Raw genomic sequence first — 21089 nt, 5'->3', positions numbered from 1 at the left:
CCCATGTTACTAAATTAGGTATTAATAAAAAATGTTTTTTCTGTGGGTGTTATATAAGAAACTAGGAATTCAGATATTTTTATTTTTACTATTGTTGAGTTGCACAATGGCACAATTAGAATATCTCTAATTTATTTATATATTTAATCATTTTCTTCTATTTTAATTTTGTACCACTGAATTAATGAGGTTAATTTTATATCATTGAATTAACAAGAACAGGACACATCATATAGCATAGGGAACTGTCCTGTTTGATAATAGTGAAAGCAGCACTATTAAGGCATTTACTTTGCAACAGGCCCTGTTCTAAGCACTTCTGTGTGTTAACTCCTTCAACCTCACAGCAACCCTATGAGATAAACACTACCATACATCTCATTTCAAGATGAGAAAGCTGGGGCTTATAAATCCCTTTCCTAGAGTCACAACTACAGGGGCACCCTCTTACCAACAAAGCTAGATGACTCGTGTCACCAAACTAGACTAACTCCTATTTTAGTATTTTATTTTAGTACTGTGAGTATATTTTCTACATTCCATCCTCCGCACTACCAACACCACCATCTTAAAAATGAAAAGAAATCGCTGGAGAACGCATCAACACCTTCAAGTTCATTAGGATGAGCTCTACCTGTGGTCCATGTACAGGCATATGGATGGTTAAGCAGTGACATATTCCATCAACACATTTTAGGAGGCAGTGTGTAAGGTAGAATGGATGGCCCAAAAACATTTCCTCTAAATTGTCAGATGGGATAGTACCACATAATGGTAATACAAACAAATATCTTTAACAAGTATTTAAGATTCTATGTAATTTCCAAATAATGAGAGCCAAAACAAATCCCCTCTCACCACCTCCAACTTCCCAAAAAGTCCAAACAAACCCCCAACAAAACTTCTATATTTAATATTTAGATAAAAACCAACTAAATATAAGTCCCCAACACATTTGTGTGGTTTAGTTTTGCTCTTATTTTTATTCTAAATTCAATGAAGCACTAATAAAAATAGTTTTTGTCCCCTGGGAAGTAACACACCAAGAATACAGACTTTAGGGAAAAAAAAAAAGTTTTTGCAATGCCTTCCTTAGGCAAAAAATATTTTTCAACAGCCCACAGAGCCAAAGGAGATGGAAATTTTTAGTTCATTATTTGTTTCTTCTTAACATTTAAGGTTATTTTTTTTAAAAAGAATACAAACAAAAGCTATAACCCAGAAAAATGAGAGCTTATATTAAAGAACTTTACTGAGAAGCAAATAATACTTTCTATGTAACTCTTCCTAAAATAAACAAAGCATCTCACATTCCCTGTAAAAACAAAATGACATTTTAAATCTAAAGACATAGATTTATTACATACTTTTGTATATATTTTTTGTGTTTCAACAATATTCAAAACAGCAATATGTTTCTATCATAGTATGTTCACTCTTAAAATTCATTTTTATAACAACTTTAAAAAGTAAGCTAAATTTTAAAATCCAATGGTTTCTTGCACATTGCCAACATATCTGATAGGGTATGTATAAGAAATCACTTTGAACATTTTATATTTTTTATTAAAAAAAACACAATGGTATCCAGGTCAAAGACTCAAGGGAACTTAATTAGTATATTGTCATCAAATGGTTATAACTGTTTCCAATATAATTAGTTCTCAATATTTAGGTTTGATAGACTTTTTTCCTTAGGGACTACAGATAATTTATTTACATTCCCATTACAAATTAATCTTAGTTAGAAACTTTACCAAAAGGGTGGAAAAAACCCAAGAGAATGTTGACCACAAACGAACTTTAAAAATATTCTGGATGAAATTAAAATTCCTTACAAAAAAAGGCACATTTATGTGTTTCAGAATATTTGTACAAACAAAATCCAGCTTAACTTTTAAGCATTACTGAACATTCCCACACCAGACAAACTAAAAACTTTAAAACAAAAGACATGAGCATAAAGAAAGGGAAGGGGGTAGAGGCCAAAAAAGCAAAGGTGCCAATGATAAAAGACCTAATTCTTCTGATTCTAGTCAAACAAATTCCATAATATCAGGAAAAAACTAGTTTACGCAGAAATAAATAGCAAGACTCTGAAATAAACAAAGAGGACAACAACACATATAATTTTGCACGATTCCCCATTAAACCTGAAATAAATAGGCTATTACTTTAACCAAAACACTATCACTGTTATCATAGGAAGCATCTTACATCGATTAATGGATACAAACTGTTGACGCAAACTACAAACCTCAATTTAATAAATTTTAAGAAAAGTGTGAAACTACAGAAAAAAATAAAATGTCCTTAATGCCTGAAACTTGAATAACCAAACAATAATACCAAAGACACAGAACAACAACAACAAAAAGGTACAATTATCAAAGTACATAATCAGAGCTAAAGTAATCTTTGGAAAGCTCCCAGTAATCTAACTCCTAAATCTCGGTGGCCACACTGCCTAAGAAATCACTCAAACTGGTCTGGTGCCCTAATAAAATTACATATTTTGTTATCGCTTTGTTGTAAAAGAAAGGAGGCTAATTTTTGTTATTCCTAGCAAAACATTAACAGGTGGTAACTGGCTTAGACAAGGAGACACCGTCAAGAACAAATTGATATACTAAAATATTACAACTGAAAAGATACTTTTTAGTGTTCACACCAAGACCTTTCCTAAAGGTAACCACCTCCTTCTCCATTCAAGAGAGCTGATTTTACTAACACAGGGTAGGGGGCATATTCACAGAAGCACATTTCAATGAGCATTGCTCATCTTAGCAGTGCCCACACATGCAGAGACCTGAGAAGCCCCTCCCTCCAGTGACTTACCTCCACCGCCTGCGTCTTGCTCCTCCCCTTCAGCAAAGGCACCCTGGCTCGGCAAGCTATTCCGAGACCGAGTGACGGTCTCCAACTGGGAAGCCCGCCCCAACAGAGACAGCTCATCCAGCACCTCCCCCTCTTTGGCCTCGAGGTCCGACTTGGACGTGGTTAAGCGCTTGATGTTCTCTGGGGCCATCAGCCTGCTGGAGCCATTCAGACATGCCACCGTGCCACTGTCCAGGCTCAGAACTCGGGCCCGGGTCTTGGCGCTGTGTGTGCTGGAAGTCCGCCGCGGGGCCCGCTTTTTGCCAGCTCCTTCAGGAGCCAGATGGGCTCTGTGAGAGTGCTGAGAGTCAGTGCCCCTGTCTTTATGACTGTGTTTGGCCTTGAGAGCACTGTACCTACCCTCGGGAGACTGGCAGGAGTGAGAGGTGGTGCTGGAAGAGCTATCGCTGTTGAACTGGTGAGCAGACTGAACACTCGATGCCCGGCTCAGGTCACTCTGATCGCTGGAGTCCTCATCGTGACAAAAGATAGCACTGTGTGGTTTGGTGCCAGAAACACCACGAAAGGACACATAGTCCCTGTGCCGACTTGAATCGAAACTGCTGGCCCGTTTTTTCCCCGTCCGCCGCCTGCCTGACTTATGGGCAGAGGCTGTCCGGTGGATCACGCTGGAAGATTTAGGCCGAACGTCCCCCTCCTTCTGCCTTCCACCCACAGCCTTACACACTTTTGAGTCCCCTGAGCTAGCTGACTTCTCACTCTGCTCCTCTCTGTTCTCTGTGGCATTCCCAGATGGCCTGACGCCTTGGGATGTGACTTCGTTTGCATGGGGATTTTTATTGGCTTCTTCAGACGCAGAGGTGCTGAGGCCTCTCTGGGCATGCGACTCATCAGAGGTGCTGGAGTCCTTGGCCTCAGGGACTCCGCTATTGGCACTCCCTTCCAAGGCAGCTTTCTCGCTGCTAGTCCTCCTGTCCCTGGCACAGCCGCCCTTCTCCTCTGGGTCGGCAGGGTCGGCAGAGTGTTCTCTCCTCCCGTCACCCTTAGTTCCTGCCTTGGGAGACTCGTCGTGCTCTGACAGGGCGCCCTCGACATGAGTGGAGCTGGTCTGCTCGCTCTTATAGCTGCTGACTGTGCTGTTGGAATCACGGTCTGTGCCACTGCAGTAGCTCTCAGTGGACGCACTGCTCCGTGTGCTCAGACTCCTCAGGCTGTCCACACTCTTGTCTGCTTTCAAAGGTTTGCTCTTCCCACTTTTTGTGGGTGGCTGAGAAGGACTGTTTTTCAAGTCACTAGCAAGCTGAAATTCCCCAGATACACAAGAATTTTCCACCAAGGATTCTTTGGATCCAGAATGAGGTTTAGAGGATTCCAACTCGCTCACTGGGTCTAGCCCACGTCTCTGCTGATAAAGAGGGAAGTCATTCAGTGCCGTGTCTGGGAAGGCCACAGCAGAGCTGGAAGTCCGTGGAACCCCTCGTGGCCGGTGCTCCTTCCTGTAAGAGTGTGAATGTAAAGGTACGAGAGAGGCTACTTCCGTGTCACAGGCGCTAGATAGAGACTGGTCCACATGGTGGTGGTGGCTGTGACTTGGCAAGCTCACTTTGTCGCTGAAGTCCCTCGGTAAGTCCTGTCCACAAGAGGATAAGGAAGGTTGAATGGAGATGAAGGAGTCATTGGAGACCAGACGAAAGAGCTTCCGATCTGTGGCCAAGTCTGTTACAAACACATATTTGGAAATGTTAAAACAAATGTAGGGTCTGCTGTCCTACTGTTTAACAATGGCAAAATCTCACCACATACTGTAAATCAAGTATAAACAATTTCTCGAGCAGTTCACTGAGTAAGAGTTGGCCAGTCATTTCAAAGAGCTGGTTTCCATTTCACAGCTGCACAAAGAAAGCATTCTACTGATGGAATGAACTGAACTTCCAAACCTTTGAGTTTTTCAACTGGCCTCAGATAAAGTTCTATAGACTATCAACAATAAAATAAGAGGCTACAGAGGACTGCATTTAAAATGGACCTGGATTTCTATGCAAGCTCTGTCTCTAACTTACTAACTTGGTAACCTTGGGTTACCCTCCGAACCTTGTTTTCTCATCTGTGAAATGTGGTATTAACCTGACTGAGCCATAGGTAAGGAATAACTGAGTTCATAACATATACTGCTTGGCACAATATTAAAAGTTATTTTAATATTGTTATTTTAATAAGGTATCATTTTATCTCACTAACACAATATTAAAATCCACTTGGAAAACTAATGGTTATTTTACAAATCAATAAAGACCTATAAAAATCAGAAACAGAAAAAAAATCAAAAGGCCAAACAATGCCCAAACAAGACATGATATAAAAATGTAAAGACATCTTGTTTGTAACAGTTAAAACAACAACAACTACAGAGCAAAATACTGATTTTCTCTTTTGTTACTGATATAGCAATTATAAAATACCCTGTGAAAAAATACATATCTTTCTGTATCTATAAGACCATTCCTTTAACTCTCCATTTATGATAATGATTTGTGACTTGAATTATCATATGTACTATGTATGTAAATATATAGATATAAATATAGATATAAATAAATGCACCTACCCACCTACCTAACATTGTAATTTATCTTGGAATAGAGCTTGACAATCGAACCGCACAATAGCTGATTTTTTAAATAGACATTTTGACAGACAAGGGTGGTTGAACCTGCTATTAATTAAATAAAAAGAAAAATTCATGTCTTATTTGTCATAAATGCATAGGCAAAGTACAACAGATTCTATAGTAAGTCAGATTTTCCCCAGTAGAATCTCAATAACAAAAGCAGACATTTCTCTCAAGATTAAAATGAGTCTCTAGAAATGTTTATATACTTTTTAAAAAATCTAAATTTAAACCAGATCTATGAATAATTAATTAAATCTGGAGGTAGCCTCTAGAGTGTACCAGAAAAATTGTGATCTATAAATGACCTATTAGGTTTTATCTTGTGTTTTAAAGTTTTCAAGATATATTAAACCGATGTTCTTTATCATTTTCCAAAGAGCTGCCACTGTACTTGGGTTCTTATAACCTCTAAATATCAAAATTTAAAAGTTGGCATTGCATTTACTTTTTTAGTATTAAATTAAAATGTTATTTCTAAAAACTCTCTAAATATCTCTAATAAACAATTATGCAATGATATGTCATTCACATTTCAAGAATATGAATTTTACATAACAATTAACTCATGAACTCTGAACAGGTAGTTGAAAAAAAATCTCTAAATCTAAGATACAACAAAGGACTTTTTAAAAAATGCTAATGATCAAAACCAACTCCCTTCCAAGACATTAATAAAGCAGAAACTTAAGTTTTTCATTTTAAAAGGCACAGCCAAATTTACTTTAATATATGTACTTTTTTCAATGGTGCTAAATAAATATACCATAAAAGTCTTTATTTTGTCAGAAAGAATTTTAGGTGGTCTTAGGAAGTTTTCAAGTAAACAAATTTCCTTAGACATTTTTTTCTTACTGATACCAATATATTCAAATACATCAAAGCTAGGAGGTTCAAATCAACAGAGAGATACTACTTTTAATCTAACAACTCTTTTCAGTAACTGTTATTAGTGGTATTTAGAAAAAGAAAGGCACACTCAAATACTGTTTGTTCATGGTGGTGTGCAAACTGGTTTAACTTTCTGTAAAATAATCTGGCAATGGGGCCAAAGCCTTGAAAACGTATTCTTACCCTTTTATTGGTAATCTATTTTTAGAAATTGTTTCTAAAGGATAAAATATGTGTACAAGGTTTTAACACAAAGTTGTTCCTCTCAAGTTACAAAAGTTCTTAAAGCATAAAAAGTGTAACAATGTCAATAAATAATGGCTAAATAAATTATGTAGTCTATTAATTTAATTCAGGCACTAAAAACATTTTCAAAGATTATATAATAATATGAGAAAATACTTAAGTGAAAAAGGTGGCACTATACAAAAAGTATAATTCCAGTTTTGTAAGTTAGAAGAAATGCTAAGGGGACATGTGTGTGCTTATATGAATGGAAAAAGTGATACACCATAGTCAGTCATAAAAAAAAAAAAAAAAAAACACAGTCCTGATACATGTTCTACTATGGCAAGTGAAAGAAGCCAGGCACTAAAGACCACATGTGATATAATTCCACTTACATGGAATGTCCAGAATAGGCAAATTCAAGGAGACAGAAAGTAAACTAGTAGTTGCCAGACTGGCTGGAGGAGGAATGTCATGGGTGATGAAAATGTTCTGTAATTGGACAGTGGTGATACATCATGAATACTCTAATACCAGTGAACTACATACTACAATAAAAAATAACACAAAAAAAGTGATACACCAAAAAATATTAACAAGTTTCTCAATGGCAGACAGGTGAATTATTCTTTTCTCCATACCAATTATATTTTTTAAAGTTAACATACATTACTTTTATAGACAGAACCCATTTGTTCCTCCTCTCTTCTGTTGATCCCCGTCCAAGCACACTGTCCTTTCTTCTGCCCTCAACCTCATCTCCCTTGCTTGCTACCACCTTCGTCTCTGCCCTTCACTAAAGGTCTCTCAGTTGTCTATACCCGCTGTCTTCAAATCTTTCCCAATTCTCTCCTACGTGGATCCCAAATCCCCTCCACTAAGATATGCTTCCCAAGGTCACCAACACCCTGACGCCATTTCGTCTGTGGGTCGAGCCTCAGTCTATACATCACTTAACCCAGCGGCAGTGGCTGACACAGTTTGAACGCAGGCATTGCAGTCTGGTTTCTCCTCGGTCTCGCCAGCTGCTCCCGCTCCATCTTCTGGACGTCCTAATTCGGAATGGCTCAGGGTTCTGTCCTCAGAACTGGTCATTTTTCTCTCTACAGTTCCTTTTGCAGATCTTATCCCATTTTCTGTTCCCATGATAAACTGAAACTTGCTCCTCCGTCCTCTACGCATCCCTGTTCTCACATGGAACAGTCTTGAGTTCTGGACTTGGACAGGCAAGGCATGTACAGACTCGGCAGGGAGCTGGAGATGGCTCCTTCCTAGCAGTGAGAAAGCAGAGGACACGATCCGTCTCGCATCCTCAGCTTCTGCCCAATCATCCTTATCATGAAACAAAGCGAGTGCCAACCAGTCGACCAACAGCCCACCAGCTCACCACAGGTTACCGTCCTGTAAATCCAAGAAGCCAGCCCCGACTGACAGTTAGGCAGGAGCGAACCCTTGCCGCTAGGTGGTCCAGACCCCAGCCCGGAAGTGGGATGTGGACAGGGAGCTCGGCGGCAGCCAGTGTGGGTTTACCGACTCCGCACCGCCCAACGCCCCATCTGGCGCGACTGAGTTTTGCTCTGCATACACAGACAGCTTTTAAACTTGAAGCCCAACCCTGAGCGCGCCCCTGAAACCAGGCCTCTCTCTCAACGTGCTGCCGCCTGCAGCCTAACAGCATCTCACGCCACACGAGCCCAGAGCTGACCCTCCGGACCGCCCCCACCGGACCTGCCCTCCCACTCCTCCCTCCGCGGCCAAGCGCCCCCTCCCCCCTGAGCTGAACTCTAAAGCCTTCGGGCGGCTGCATCCCAACCCACAAGACATCCTCTGCCGACCTCTACACACAGCTGGCCTCTCCCACCTGATCTGTGTTCCGGGTCACCGCAACCATCTGCTAGCCTGGCTCACTGCTGGCTTCTGCCCTGTTCAGTCAGAGGAGCCAGAGGGACTCCCTGGAATCAACACAACCCTTAGCAGTTCCTCCCCGCACATGGAATTCAAACAGGCATCTGTGGAATGCTTTCCCGGGACTCTGGCAGGGGGCCTTCTCTCCCTCTGAACCCACCCACAATTTCTCCCACCTGACGCTCCTCCTCAGGGCTTCCCCACTCCCCGGGCAACTGACAGCACACTCCTCCTCCTCCCTCAAGGATTCCCTCCCTCTTCCTCTACCTGATCGCCATGCTCCTCCTCCTCCACCTCAGGGCTTTCCCCCACCCTCCTATCTGATAGACACATTCATCCTCCCCACCAGAGCTTCCCTCCCTCCTCCTTCTCCGGACAGGCACACTCCTTCCTCAGGGCCCTTGCCCTTGTTCTTCCCTCAGGTGGAGAACTCCACCTCCTCCAGGCCTTCTCTCAACTACTCCATCTACAATCATTAGCCCCCCCACCTCCGTGCCCACCCTCCCTAGCCTCCATATACTACATAAATACTCATTCATGCTAGTAGGATTTCATACTAATAGCACGGAAACCACAAAAGGGTAGACATTTTTCTGTTTGTTCACTGATTTACTTCCAATACTTGAAACAGTGCCAGGTACATAAATGAGTCCTCAATAATATTTGTTAAATGTTAAAGACATGGGAAAATGTTATGTGATAAAAGCAAGTTCTAAAACAGCATGAAGTAGCATACACCAGACTTGACAAAGCATAACCCAAAACTAGACTTGCATTACAGGACTGCCACTCCGCACCGTGACTTCGAGCAGGTTTCTCATAGCTCCTCTCTGAGCTATTGTAGGATCCTCTATTAAGTGAGAGAACAGTGATGCCCACTCCAAGAGGAGTAGGCGGATGCTGATGATGTGATGGGAGGGGCCTAGGCACCAAGGCCCATCTACCGCCTCGTTCTGTAAATGAGGTCCCAGCAGTTCCTCCTCACCCTCATCCAGGTTCCTCGTCTCTACTGAAGCAGTGCTGGGGAGCTGAGCACACAAGAAGCCACACAGCCCACAAAGCTGTAGGGCCCATTACAGAAAAGGTATGCCGACTCCAAATTTAACAGCACACACCCCGCAAGTAGCTAGGCATCATCACCCATATGAATGCATGCCTGCAAGGTAAGATCTGTGTATATACATTCCCAACCTGCCAGACTATAAAATCCTCCTGAACAGGCCTTCTCAGATACAAAATAAGATAGAGACACACTCTAAGTGCAGTGGCCCCAACCACTCTAAGATCTAGTTGAGACACTTTGATAGTCTCAGATTTTAGAAAAGGGTGCTGTAATTCTCAAAGCAATTGATTCACCTTTAATTTTTTAGAAAGTGTCCATACCATACAATATGTACAGAGGTCTTTTTGGCAAAAGCAGATAAACAATGATAGTGTACTGTAATTTTAAAAAAACCCCAAAGAGTTACAGTGATAAATTTAATATTCCAAATGACAGTAACAAAATATGCTTGTAAGAAATGGACCTGGGTAAAATATTAAATTAATGGATAAATGTCATACTTTAGTGATCTCTTTGTAACCTCATAGACAAGTTTCAAAATTAGGAATAGGAAATTTATCAGCCTGTCTGCCCACCAAACATGGCCCACAGGCTAATAAAAGTAACAGGGTTATAACAGGGTGAAAATAGAGAGATGTGTTTCTAACCCAATTGTGGCTCACATATTATATAACCTTGGACAATCTTCATTTGAAAATGGGAACGACATATCTGTCCTTTTAGTTTGAAAATTAAAACTCATACATGAAAATGTGGCAGTTTTAAAAAACCTCAATAAAATCCAAAATATTCATCTAAAATAGAGTTGAACAAGAAGAAAACACATTACTGATAGCCAAAATTCTACTGACAACCTGCCAGCTGGTGATGAATATGGGGTTTCTCAGTAAGTCCCAGAGCAAGTTATTTCTCAGTTAGAACCTCCTGTGGTTTCTACAGCTGGACAAGAGACTAAGCATCTATTTAGAGATGAAACTGGAGGGAGAATAGCTGTCCCACCTATGAGGCCATCACCCAGCTGGCTGGCCAGTCTAACCCGCCACAGCAATGGCAGATTCCTACCCCTCCCACACACACTCTGAGGCACATGCTCATAACACTCCTCTCTCTGTGTATATTTGGCAGAACATGTATAACCAAGTTCCAGTAAGCTAACAGCATTTATATCTCTATGTTCCCATTATCCCAGTAACATTTTGTTTTAATGCTTCCTAGGAATACCATATTTAATTACTATAAACTTCCACCAAATTGCAAGCAGCAGTTCATGGATTTACTTGAGTCACCACAACATACGTCACTGTGAAGTTTAACGTCTTACCTTGGTCTTCGCTTCCTTCCTTACAAAGACTAGAGCTCTGGCCCAGACTTAAACTGATATCATCAGAAGTCTTAGCAGTATCTGTATCTCCTGTAAAGTGAAGAGAAACATGTGAGGACATTCTATTGAAAGGAAAGGCCGCAGTGTGGCACGACCCAGGAAGGACATCAAGGAGTGTAGTAGGTATCTATCAAGTAAAGACAGTCTTTATATATTGAGGGCCACAACAATGAAAGATGCACTAAACTAATTAGAATTATCACAGGGCCAAGTGTGGTGACTTACGCCTGTAATCTCAGTACATACAGAGTTTGAAAGGGAAGAATCACTTGAGCCCAGGAGTTTGAGACCAGCCCAGACAACATAATAAGACTTCATCTCTACCAAAAAAAAAATTTTTTTTAATTAGCCAGGTGTGGTGGTTCCTGTATTTCCAGCTACTCAGGAAGTTGATGCAGAAGGATCACCTGAGCCCAAGAGGTCAAGGCTGCAGTGTGAGCTGTGATCATGCCACTGCACCCCAGCCTAGGTGACAGAGTGAGACCCCAACTCAAAAACAAAAACAAACCAAAAAAAAGTATCACAGACTATTTCAGCACATAAGCATTTTCACAGAATGACATACCAAATAATATAGAAAGCTTCATAATGTTAGCTAATAAAATTATTTCTTTAAAAATAAGATTTTAAAAAGAAATGCAGATTATATAACAACAACATGAAACAACATAAATTTCCTTCCCAGAGAAAATTAGCAAGCTAAAAATTGAAGGGTAAAAATAATGTACATTTATCTCAAGTAGATGTATAGAACAAATGGCAGAAAATCATTTTCCTCTGTTTAGTACTTCATTTGTGCCTACATTTAAAGGTTAAACATCAAATTAATTCTCCATGAACCCCACCAAAGCCCAGAAAAGCATTTTTTCTCAAGGCAGGGAGTCTTCTTATAGATCAAGTGGTCAAAACACTTTTGTGAAATTTGAAGGATGAAAGGACGCACAATTCAAATCAAACAACATTTAATGAGATAAATATTTGCATCTATCAAGTAATTCAAGAATAATTTTTCGTTACGTATGAAAGTATAGTACTGTTATTTTTATTACAAGTGAAAATGACATGGGAAGTCAGAGGCAACTCTCAAGTTAAAGCACATCTACCTTTAATAGTCGCTGCTGTTCCAAGACGAGAGGAACCCGATCCGATCTGAAAACATGACATGGAGTGAGTAAAACTAGTTAAAATGCTAGCTACACGTCATCATCATCAATACAGACCAGCAAGATTATCAAACAAAATTACCATATGGTCAGAACACACGCTGTCACTTTATCAACATTACAAGATATCTGCTGACATGCTCTCCTGGGGCCATGCATCTGGCCTGCCATGGCCCATGCTGCGTACACCTAATACATGTGTACATGTTGACACACAGGTACGTGTTGACACACACATGTGTTGAGACCCTAGAGCCCTCTGATCGTTCAGGGCTGAGGGAGCCCCAGGGGCTGAAGCCTCCACTCTGAATAGCTCATGCCGTATGATTACTACGACTTGCAATGAGTCACGACCCACTCATGTTATGCACAAAAGCAGACGAGGCACTGTGTCTGCCTGGAGTCAATTTAGGTTTCTCAGGGTACATAAAAAGATGGTTCAGGGCCAAGGCACATTAATATATACTTAAAAAGAGCAACATAAATCTTACTGTCAAACTGCTAGCATATCGTTATGTACTTTCCGTAGCTCCAGACAAAAAGCAAGTACCTCTGTGAAGACAGCTAGAACACTGAAAACAAAATTCTGAGGCATCCTTGAAAAATGGATTTTTAGCACAAACTATAAATAGAAAATTAAAACCTTATGGTTGCGCTTTAGTGCTTATATTCAAGACAGTTTAACACTTCCCTAAAATTTCAGAGCCCTTATCATACTACCATCAAAAAATCATATAAATGAATACCACAGATTCCACAAACACATTAAGGAAACCAATAAAGCATGACAGTCACTAAACCAACAAGTCTTAACTTTTCTTCTAACTTGTTTTCATGGGATTCAAAGAAGAAAACAGGCAAGCAAATTTAGCACTGTAAAATAAAATGAAGAACATTCACATACTACTGTATGTTTTACCAAGTCTTCCCCTTCATTGATTCAATTTTACAGAAGCATACTACAAGAAATATGCTCAGAATATAGGCTAATGTTGACTTTGAAGGGCATGAGGGATTTTCTTGATCTGGATGGCAGCTGAATGGGTGAGCACAGATGTAAACATTCACTGAGCTGTATATATGTGTACTATGCTCTCTCGGTTACACACCAGTGAAAAGGTAAGTAAAAATAAGCATATATATGTGTGTGTGTGTATGTACATTGAAACTACTAATAAGTTTTTGATGTAGCCAATTAAAAATAAGTTTTGTAATATTTTTGAAATATTTTTTAAGCTTAGTTCTCACAGATTTTCCTAATTTTTGCTTTTAATTAGCCATAAAAAGCACTGCCATTAGCCAGAAAAAAAAGTCAAAAAGCATTTTACTGCAAAAGAAAGCTTCATTCTTACTACATCTGCTACACAAGTTACAGAATTAACATATGTTACTTTTCTACAGAATTACATGAAACTTCCTACACAAAAATTTAAAAACAAACAAAAACACCATTTTATATACACTCTTCTAGGAATTTAAACTTTTTTTAAAAACCTTTGTGAATATAGGCATGATAGTCATTTATCATTTGCTCAGGACCTCAAAGCATTCCTTTCCCCTTCCTCACAAGCCCCCCATTCTGTTCAGATGTTGGTCTCACATCTTTTGGTCTATGAGATGCAGGCCCAGTCTGGGTCTAGAGGCAAGTATACACCCAGCTCTGGTCCACGAGCACACAGAGCATCTGCTTGAGGGCTTCACGGAACGGTCCCTCCACGCCTGAGAAGAAGGTGACCAAGGAGTCTCTGCTTCATGATGCCTCTTGCTTCTCACCTGGTCGACAGGGCCATGCTCAAAACTACTGCCCTCATCTGCAACCCAGAGCCCTGATATCACTGAGCCCTGGCACTTCTATTTCTTAAAGTCCATATTAGTTGAATATTCTATTACTTGCTGACAAAAGCATTCTGGACAGATATAGTGGGATGGCATTTATAGTTTATTCTTCATGCTTCTGCTTCTCTGTATTATTTAGGCTTCCCCCAAAATACCTTCGAATCACGACTATCTGCATGTGAAACAATAGGGGATCCAGGATATAAACTATACCTAAACCAACACATCCCCCACACGTCCCTGCAGAAAGCTCTCAATGACATGAACATCCGTGATACATTCATTCAGTCAAGAGAACTGAAGTATACCCAGAGCACACCAACACTGCGGTGCCAATTGACTTTGAAAGGGTTTTGGATTTTGACACTGTGGATGATGATAATTTTCTTCTTTTTGTTTACCCTCATTTGTTACATTTTCCAAAACTGGGGGGGGGAAATATATATATATATTCCTACACTAGAGAGTAAAGTTTTTTATTTAAGTGGTTTGCATAATCTAAAAAATACTCCCATTTCTTCTCTTTGGTGAGTGCCCTAGGAAGAGTCCAGGAAGGACTCTGGACACCACGGAAGAAGGCTCCTTCTAACTAAGAACCTGCAAGCAATGCCATGTCCCAAGAGCCACTGTTCTCAGAAGAGAACAATGACAGTCTCCTCTGAAACCTCAGTCCTTCTTCTGCACCCTTCTCACACCAAGTCTTACTGTCTTGTGGTTATATCCCTTGGCAACATAGATCACATCTATGACTCTGGTAACATTTTTACTTATTTATTTTTAATTTTAGAGTTGTGGGGTACATGTGAGGACTTCCTACGTAAGCAAACTGCATGCAGGTGAGGTTTGGGCTCCCAGAGGGCCCTCTCTACTCCTGGGGGTAGACCTGGCACCTAATGGGTGGCTATGCTCCCCTTACTCTCCCTTCCTCCCTCCTTTAGCAGTGCCCAGCATTTGTTGCTCCCACCTTTATGCCCATGTGCTCAATGTTTAGAGCCCATGTAGAAGTAAAGCCATGCAGTGTTCAGTTTTTTACTTCTGTGATAGTTCACTTAGAATGATACAAAATTGCAATCTCTTTGAGTGTAAGTCCCACTCCCCAACCCAGACTAAGTAAAATGCCTTGAATACTATCAGCACTAAAATATTTGATGGTAGACAAATGACAAAAAGGGGAGGAGGTAATACAGAGAAAACAGGAGAAAAGCAGAGGGGAAGGTACACGGAGAGTAGAAGATGGAGGGGAGAGCGCAGAGGAGGAAGGAGGGAGAGAGGTAACAGTGGTGACGCAGCCATACAGTCAGTTGGCTCCGCTGAAGACAGAAGATACACACATGAGCAGTCATGACCACATGCAAGCAGCGCTGGGATACAACACATACAGGAAAAAATGGCACATCTACACTACAGCATCCCCACCAATACACAAAAGCCCGCCTCAACTTCCTCATGCCTGCTTCTTTTAGGTAGACCAATTGTCTACCTAAAGGGTAACAATCATCATGTCAACCATTGTTTTTGTCATAAACAGTATAAAATGAAAACACTAAGATCCAAGTAGCAAAATAGCCTCCAATATCTACCCATTTTTACTCAAAAGTTACTATTTTAAGGAGAATGTATGCTGTGTGTTTAATGTGCACAGATGCTTTGGTTCAAGAAGGGACTCCCTCCCTAAAACAAACAGGGCAAATCCCAAAAACAGGATGCCAAAGGTGCAGGATCCAGAGAGGGCTAGCCACGGCTGTGCCCTTCATTTGTCCTGCTACAAAAGTCAAGACAGGTCTCCAAAAGATACTGGGAATAGTAGGCTTGCTCCCTGGTTTAAGAAAGAATACAAACGTGGCCAGGCACAGTGGTTCAAGCCTGTAATCTCAGCACTTTGGGAGGCCAAGGTGAGGGGATTGCCTGAGCCCATGGGTTCGAGAACAACCTGGGCAACTTGGCAAGAACTCATCTCTACAATAAGTCAAAAAATTAGTCAGACATGATAGTACACGCCTGTAGTTCTGGCTACTTGGCAGGCTGAGGCAGAAGGATCACTGGAGCCCAGCAAGGGGATGCTGGGGTGGCCGTGAGTGTGCCACTGCACTCCAGCCGGGGCAACAGCATGAGACTCCAACTCAAAAAGAAAAGAAAAAAAAAAGAATACAAATGTACAGCCATACTCGAGGACTAAGCATTTCACTCCATAAAAGGAGACTGAGAAAAGCACTAAGGCAACAAAACACAGAATCAAGGATAGTAACATTTTCTTCAAACAGCCATAGTAAAATTTGAAACTTAAAAAGTGTCAACCTAATGAATACATCACAGCCCTTTCATAATATTTTTTAAATGCTGACGTCTCCCATTTCATCAGTTTCTTATAGAAAAAAGACAAATGTTCTATATTATACTCAATTTCAACTGAAATCTCAACTTTAAAACATGAAAACGCAATTCAAATAGAGGTAAATCTTCTATCAAAATATATTAGGAAACAAGACCCTGTTTAAAATGTCAGTTCAATGCCAGGCTCGGTGACTCAGCCTGTAATCCTGCGCCTTTGGGAGGCTGAGGTGAGTGAATTGTCTGAGCACGCAGGTTCGAGACCCACCTGAGCAGCGAGACCTCATCTCTACAATAAATCAAAAAATCAGCCAGGTGTGGTAGTGCACGCCTGTAGTTCCGGCTACTTGGAAGGCTGAGGCGGAAGGATCGCCAGAGCCCAGCAGGTCGAGGCTGCGGTGGGCAGGAGCAGCCACTGCACTCCAGTCTGGGCGACAGAGTGAGACTCCAACTCAAAAAAAAGTCAGTTCATAAAATATATGATGTTTTTCCTAACTGTTCTTAGGGCCACCTCTGTAGAAGAGTAGAATGGGCAGAGTTAGCAGAATGATGTCTGCTCATTACTCATTTGCTAAACCTTCAAGTTTTATTATCTATACACATAAAAACAATCAGCAATCATTAACTGAAAGCCAACTATACAGAAGGCAGTATGAAAGACGGTGGGATAAAAAGAAAATTTACTCTGTAGAGGCTTATAAAGTTCTTTGAAAATCTCAGGGAATTCAGGATGATTACAAGAAGAGTTAGAGTTAGGCCAGAAAATAAAGACGACTAAGTTTCTCTTCAAAAGGGAAAGGAGGGCGAGAAGAGAAGAACAGTTGCAATTCACTGGCTAAGAACTACGACACCAGAAAGACTGGACAAGAAGAGAGGTCTACTCTGCCCCTGACACGAATCAACAATTTCTTCTTTCATATAATGAGAAGGCTGGCATAACAACCACTACAACTCACAGTTACGTCAAGTCCTACTACAAGAAGACCTCTAACGTGCCTCACCATGTTCAGAGAGTCGTACTTTCCCTAGTGAAGGCATCAGCTGAGAAAGCAAGGAGGAAGAAGGACTTTGGCCAGTGTGTGAGTGTTTAGGATGAGTAAAAGAACTGCAGCACAAAGGCCCAGCCAGGCTCTGATACATCCAGAGCTACTATTCAGTTAAAAGTAAAAAGCTACACAGTAGGAAGACGTTAAAGTTGGCAAAAGCAGATGTATATTCTGCATTTAGCCCAACCGTTAACACACTGAACACAGTGAGACTTTGAGCAATTTATTTCATATTTTTGCCATGTTTACACAAGGGATAGCACAGACACCTCTACCTCCCTAGTACAGATGATATGAAGGTAAATAAGACAGTGTAAGCTGGAAGCTAATTTCTAAGGGCATTCACCACCACGGTCTTGATCAAAACTGTGTTTCTAAAAATGAGTATGTGGTACATGTTCAACATATATGTAATTAATTACTGTGAAAAATCAGTTAAAAGAATATTAAAAGATTTTATTAATAACCAAGAAAACAATCAGAAAGATAAATTGACTATTACAGACATGGGAATAACTGAGAACACCATCAGAAGAAGAGGAAAACAACCAAATAAAACAGCACAGGCTCTGACCTGATTGCTGGGGTCTAGACCAGCATAGGAATTTCTTGAACTGCAACCAACGGGGGGTGTGGCCTCTCGAATGAACTCAGACATCTCAATCCCTCCTCCAGGATCACTGTGGGGAAAAAATGAGAAAAAGAGAGAAACTGTCATTATTCTGACACCAATGCCTTTCTTTTTACTAGCTTATTATTTTTGATTATACCTTTTTACTATAAAACTAAGAGGTTCTGGTTTTTAATAGAGCAAAGAGCAAAAAAAGTGAAGTATGATCATTCTTCATTTATAAGTCTGATACTTGGACCTATTTTATAATTATATCATACTTGAAAATACTAATTGTTCCCAAGCTGTCCACATCAAATCCAACAGTAGAAACTGGCCTTAATTACAATTACAGCACACTAAATATGTTATAACATGTGCCACAAAACCACTTTTCCAAGGAAATGACTGCCTTTAGTTTCCAAGAGCAAAGAGAAACTGGTCAACTGTAAACACAGAAAGTCATCAAATGCTTCACTCACTAGTCTCTCCAAGAGATCAGTCTGATGCGTCACACAACACAATGATGAACGTGCAAAAGAACAGTCTTCCTGGACAAACTCTCTACGTGTACTTTTGAAGTAAACAGAATTTAACTGAGGTACTAACTTGTTTTGCAGAACTGGAACCTCAGATTTTAGATTTGTTTGCTGCATTAGAAGGCATAAGTTAAATGAAGTGATGCCATGTAGTAACAACACAGGAAAGGACAGAAGAGGGAAAGCACTGGGTCACAGAGCTGCAGAAGCCCACATGTGGCACTTTAAGGTGATGGGAACCCAGATTTAGGGGAAAAAACACATTAAATTTCAAAAAACTTGGAAAATGTTACATAAATGATCCTTAGGAAGACAATTCTTAGAATACCTTATAATCCCATGTTTTGCGCAAAGTTTTTTACTAATTCTACCTGGTATAAATAATACAACAGGTACTCAATACATTTTTTAAGTTATTATTATCAGGCTAAAAGTTACTGTACATGTGCTGAACATTACAGTGGATATAATGCTATCCAGTCTCCAGTTCAACCTTCTGGTTAACAAAAAAAGCAACCCAAAATTCCTCTGGTGTGTCACTTCACCCCAAACTCTCACAGGTTTTGGGTAATGTTGACCCCAACCTCAACTTAAGGGTGGGCTCTACCTGCCAAAATCAATCAGCACACCCTGTTCTTCTGGTTGCCAAGATTAGCTCTAGAATAAGCACACAACCCAATGCAGGTGAGTAATATTCAAGCCAAGAGTGTTCTTTTGTTGAGAAGACATTTCTCCCCATCTGCTGCTCTTGCAATGGAGACCTGGCGCCACCACAGTCATCCCACAGCAACGGGGGGCAAGATGACATCCCACAGCCATGGAGGGACATCCTACATGCATGGGGGGTGTCTAAGTAGCCAACCAGTGGGAAAGGGCAGAGTCTGGCCCAAGGACAGAGGCAGGGACACAAAGGAACCGCTTGACACCTATGACACCTCCCTCATATGCAGGCCTCTCAGAATTGAGCCAGAAGCTCCCCTGAGCCTGCTTGGTGGGCTACCCTGATGGCTGTAATCAAAAACCATAAGCAAAATATTCTGTGTTGGCAGGCATACCTTCCACTACAGTATTTACACTTTAGCTGTCTGAATTCTCATGTGTTTTATTATTAATGATCTCATAATGATAACATCCCTGTTTGCTTAATGGGTTCCTAACTCTAGGCCACTGACTATAAAGAAAACTAGCTTTCTAACTTACTATTCATTTATAAAAATAAGACATGTTGGAACTCGGTTACACATTTAGTTGTCAATTCCATATACACATGTCCATGTGCGAGAGATGAAGAATGTGCTCCAGTGAGTGAGCTGTCTGATTTAACCCACACAAGCTGTCCAGACCAGAATGGGAGCTGTTTCTAAATTGGAAAAGTCCAACTTCATGTGTATAGAGAAGCACTGTCACCACACTGAACTTGTGATGTAGCAGTCACAGTATTTACTTTTCTCCACTAGAACGCATCCTCTAAGTGAGAGTCACAGAAATCAGAAATCAGAGATGGAGGGCCCAGAGGAAGGAATAAGACACTCACCACCCAGAGCGGAGACAGAGTCCTCATGCTGTCTAGTTTACACAAACAAGCTCACTGGCATACGATTCACTGAACACCAGACAATTCACCCATTTGCACCGCACATCCTTTTTATAACCAAATAACATTCCACTATATAACTAGACCACATGTTCTCATCCAGTTGTCAGGGGAGGGACAATCTTGCCTACTTTTATACATCACTTCTGATGGTAAGTCCAAGTGATTACCATCTGAACATAAAGTTATTATGAATAACAAATAAAAACAAGTATTCGCTAAGTGCCCGCATATTCCAGTCATAGGAGAATGTGCTTTATTTGTATTTTCTAATGAAATCTTCCCTAAAACTCTATGACATTAAGTATTACTATTTTCCTTTTACAAATGAAAACACTGAAAACCAAAAAGTATAAAAACTTGCCTAAGGTCTCAGGAGCGTACATCATAAACTGAGTCACTGGAATCGGAGTTCGGGTGGTAGGGAGGGCCCACACTCAGAACACGACAGGACATTCTCATGTCTGCTCCTTCTGTCCTTTTCCCCACACACCTGAATGTAGGTATTCATAATCAGTATGGACTAAGGCAAGGTCTGTAAACAGGTCTGTGAATTTCTGAAGCCCTCGTTCTTTCTAAGAAAACATACAGCCTTATACCAAATAGGCACTGACATTCTTTCCAGTTCAAAACCGAAAGCAGACGCCATGATCTAAAATGGAGGTGTTTATAAACTCAGCACGACTGACCCTGTGGGCCCACCTCCTGCTGCGAATGGCATCCTGTGCACCTAGGATGGCTGGCAGCATGCCTGCCCCCTACCCACCAGAGTAAACCCAACCACACCTCCGACATCACCACATGTCCCAGGGGACAAAAATCATGCCCAGCTGAGACTAATGATCCAGAACTAAGTCAGTGGTCAACAGTGAGTAGGAAGGAACTACCAAAGAAACAGAAAAGATGAAAGAAAAAACAGCAACAGACAGCTGCTTTTATTATTATTCTAGCAAAACTTCTGTACATTTCTCTCCTCTACACATTCAGAAGTAAAACTTT

General features: G+C 40.8%; 1 protein-coding gene across 1 annotated transcript in view; it reads right to left on the bottom strand.

Moving 5' to 3' along the window:
- Window positions 1–20739, bottom strand: part of PCNX1 (pecanex homolog 1) — a 141743-nt gene extending 121004 nt beyond the window's left edge. Inside the window, exons 1-5 of the mRNA XM_021711439.1 lie at window positions 20690–20739; window positions 17922–18027; window positions 12078–12123; window positions 10915–11004; window positions 2839–4554 (exon numbers count right to left, since the gene is read on the bottom strand). Coding sequence (XP_021567114.1) covers window positions 2839–4554; window positions 10915–11004; window positions 12078–12123; window positions 17922–18027; window positions 20690–20739 — 2008 coding nt within the window. The remainder of the gene's footprint in view (window positions 1–2838; window positions 4555–10914; window positions 11005–12077; window positions 12124–17921; window positions 18028–20689) is intronic.
- Between the last annotated feature and the right edge of the window lie 350 nt (window positions 20740–21089).

The sequence above is a fragment of the Carlito syrichta genome, unplaced genomic scaffold (assembly GCF_000164805.1).
Source record: "Carlito syrichta isolate Samal-C Ts95f unplaced genomic scaffold, Tarsius_syrichta-2.0.1 Scaffold302298, whole genome shotgun sequence".
NCBI classification, from domain to species: domain Eukaryota; kingdom Metazoa; phylum Chordata; class Mammalia; order Primates; family Tarsiidae; genus Carlito; species Carlito syrichta.
Note: the sequence above shows the minus strand (reverse complement) of the source record. Positions and strands in the feature narration are given on the sequence as shown.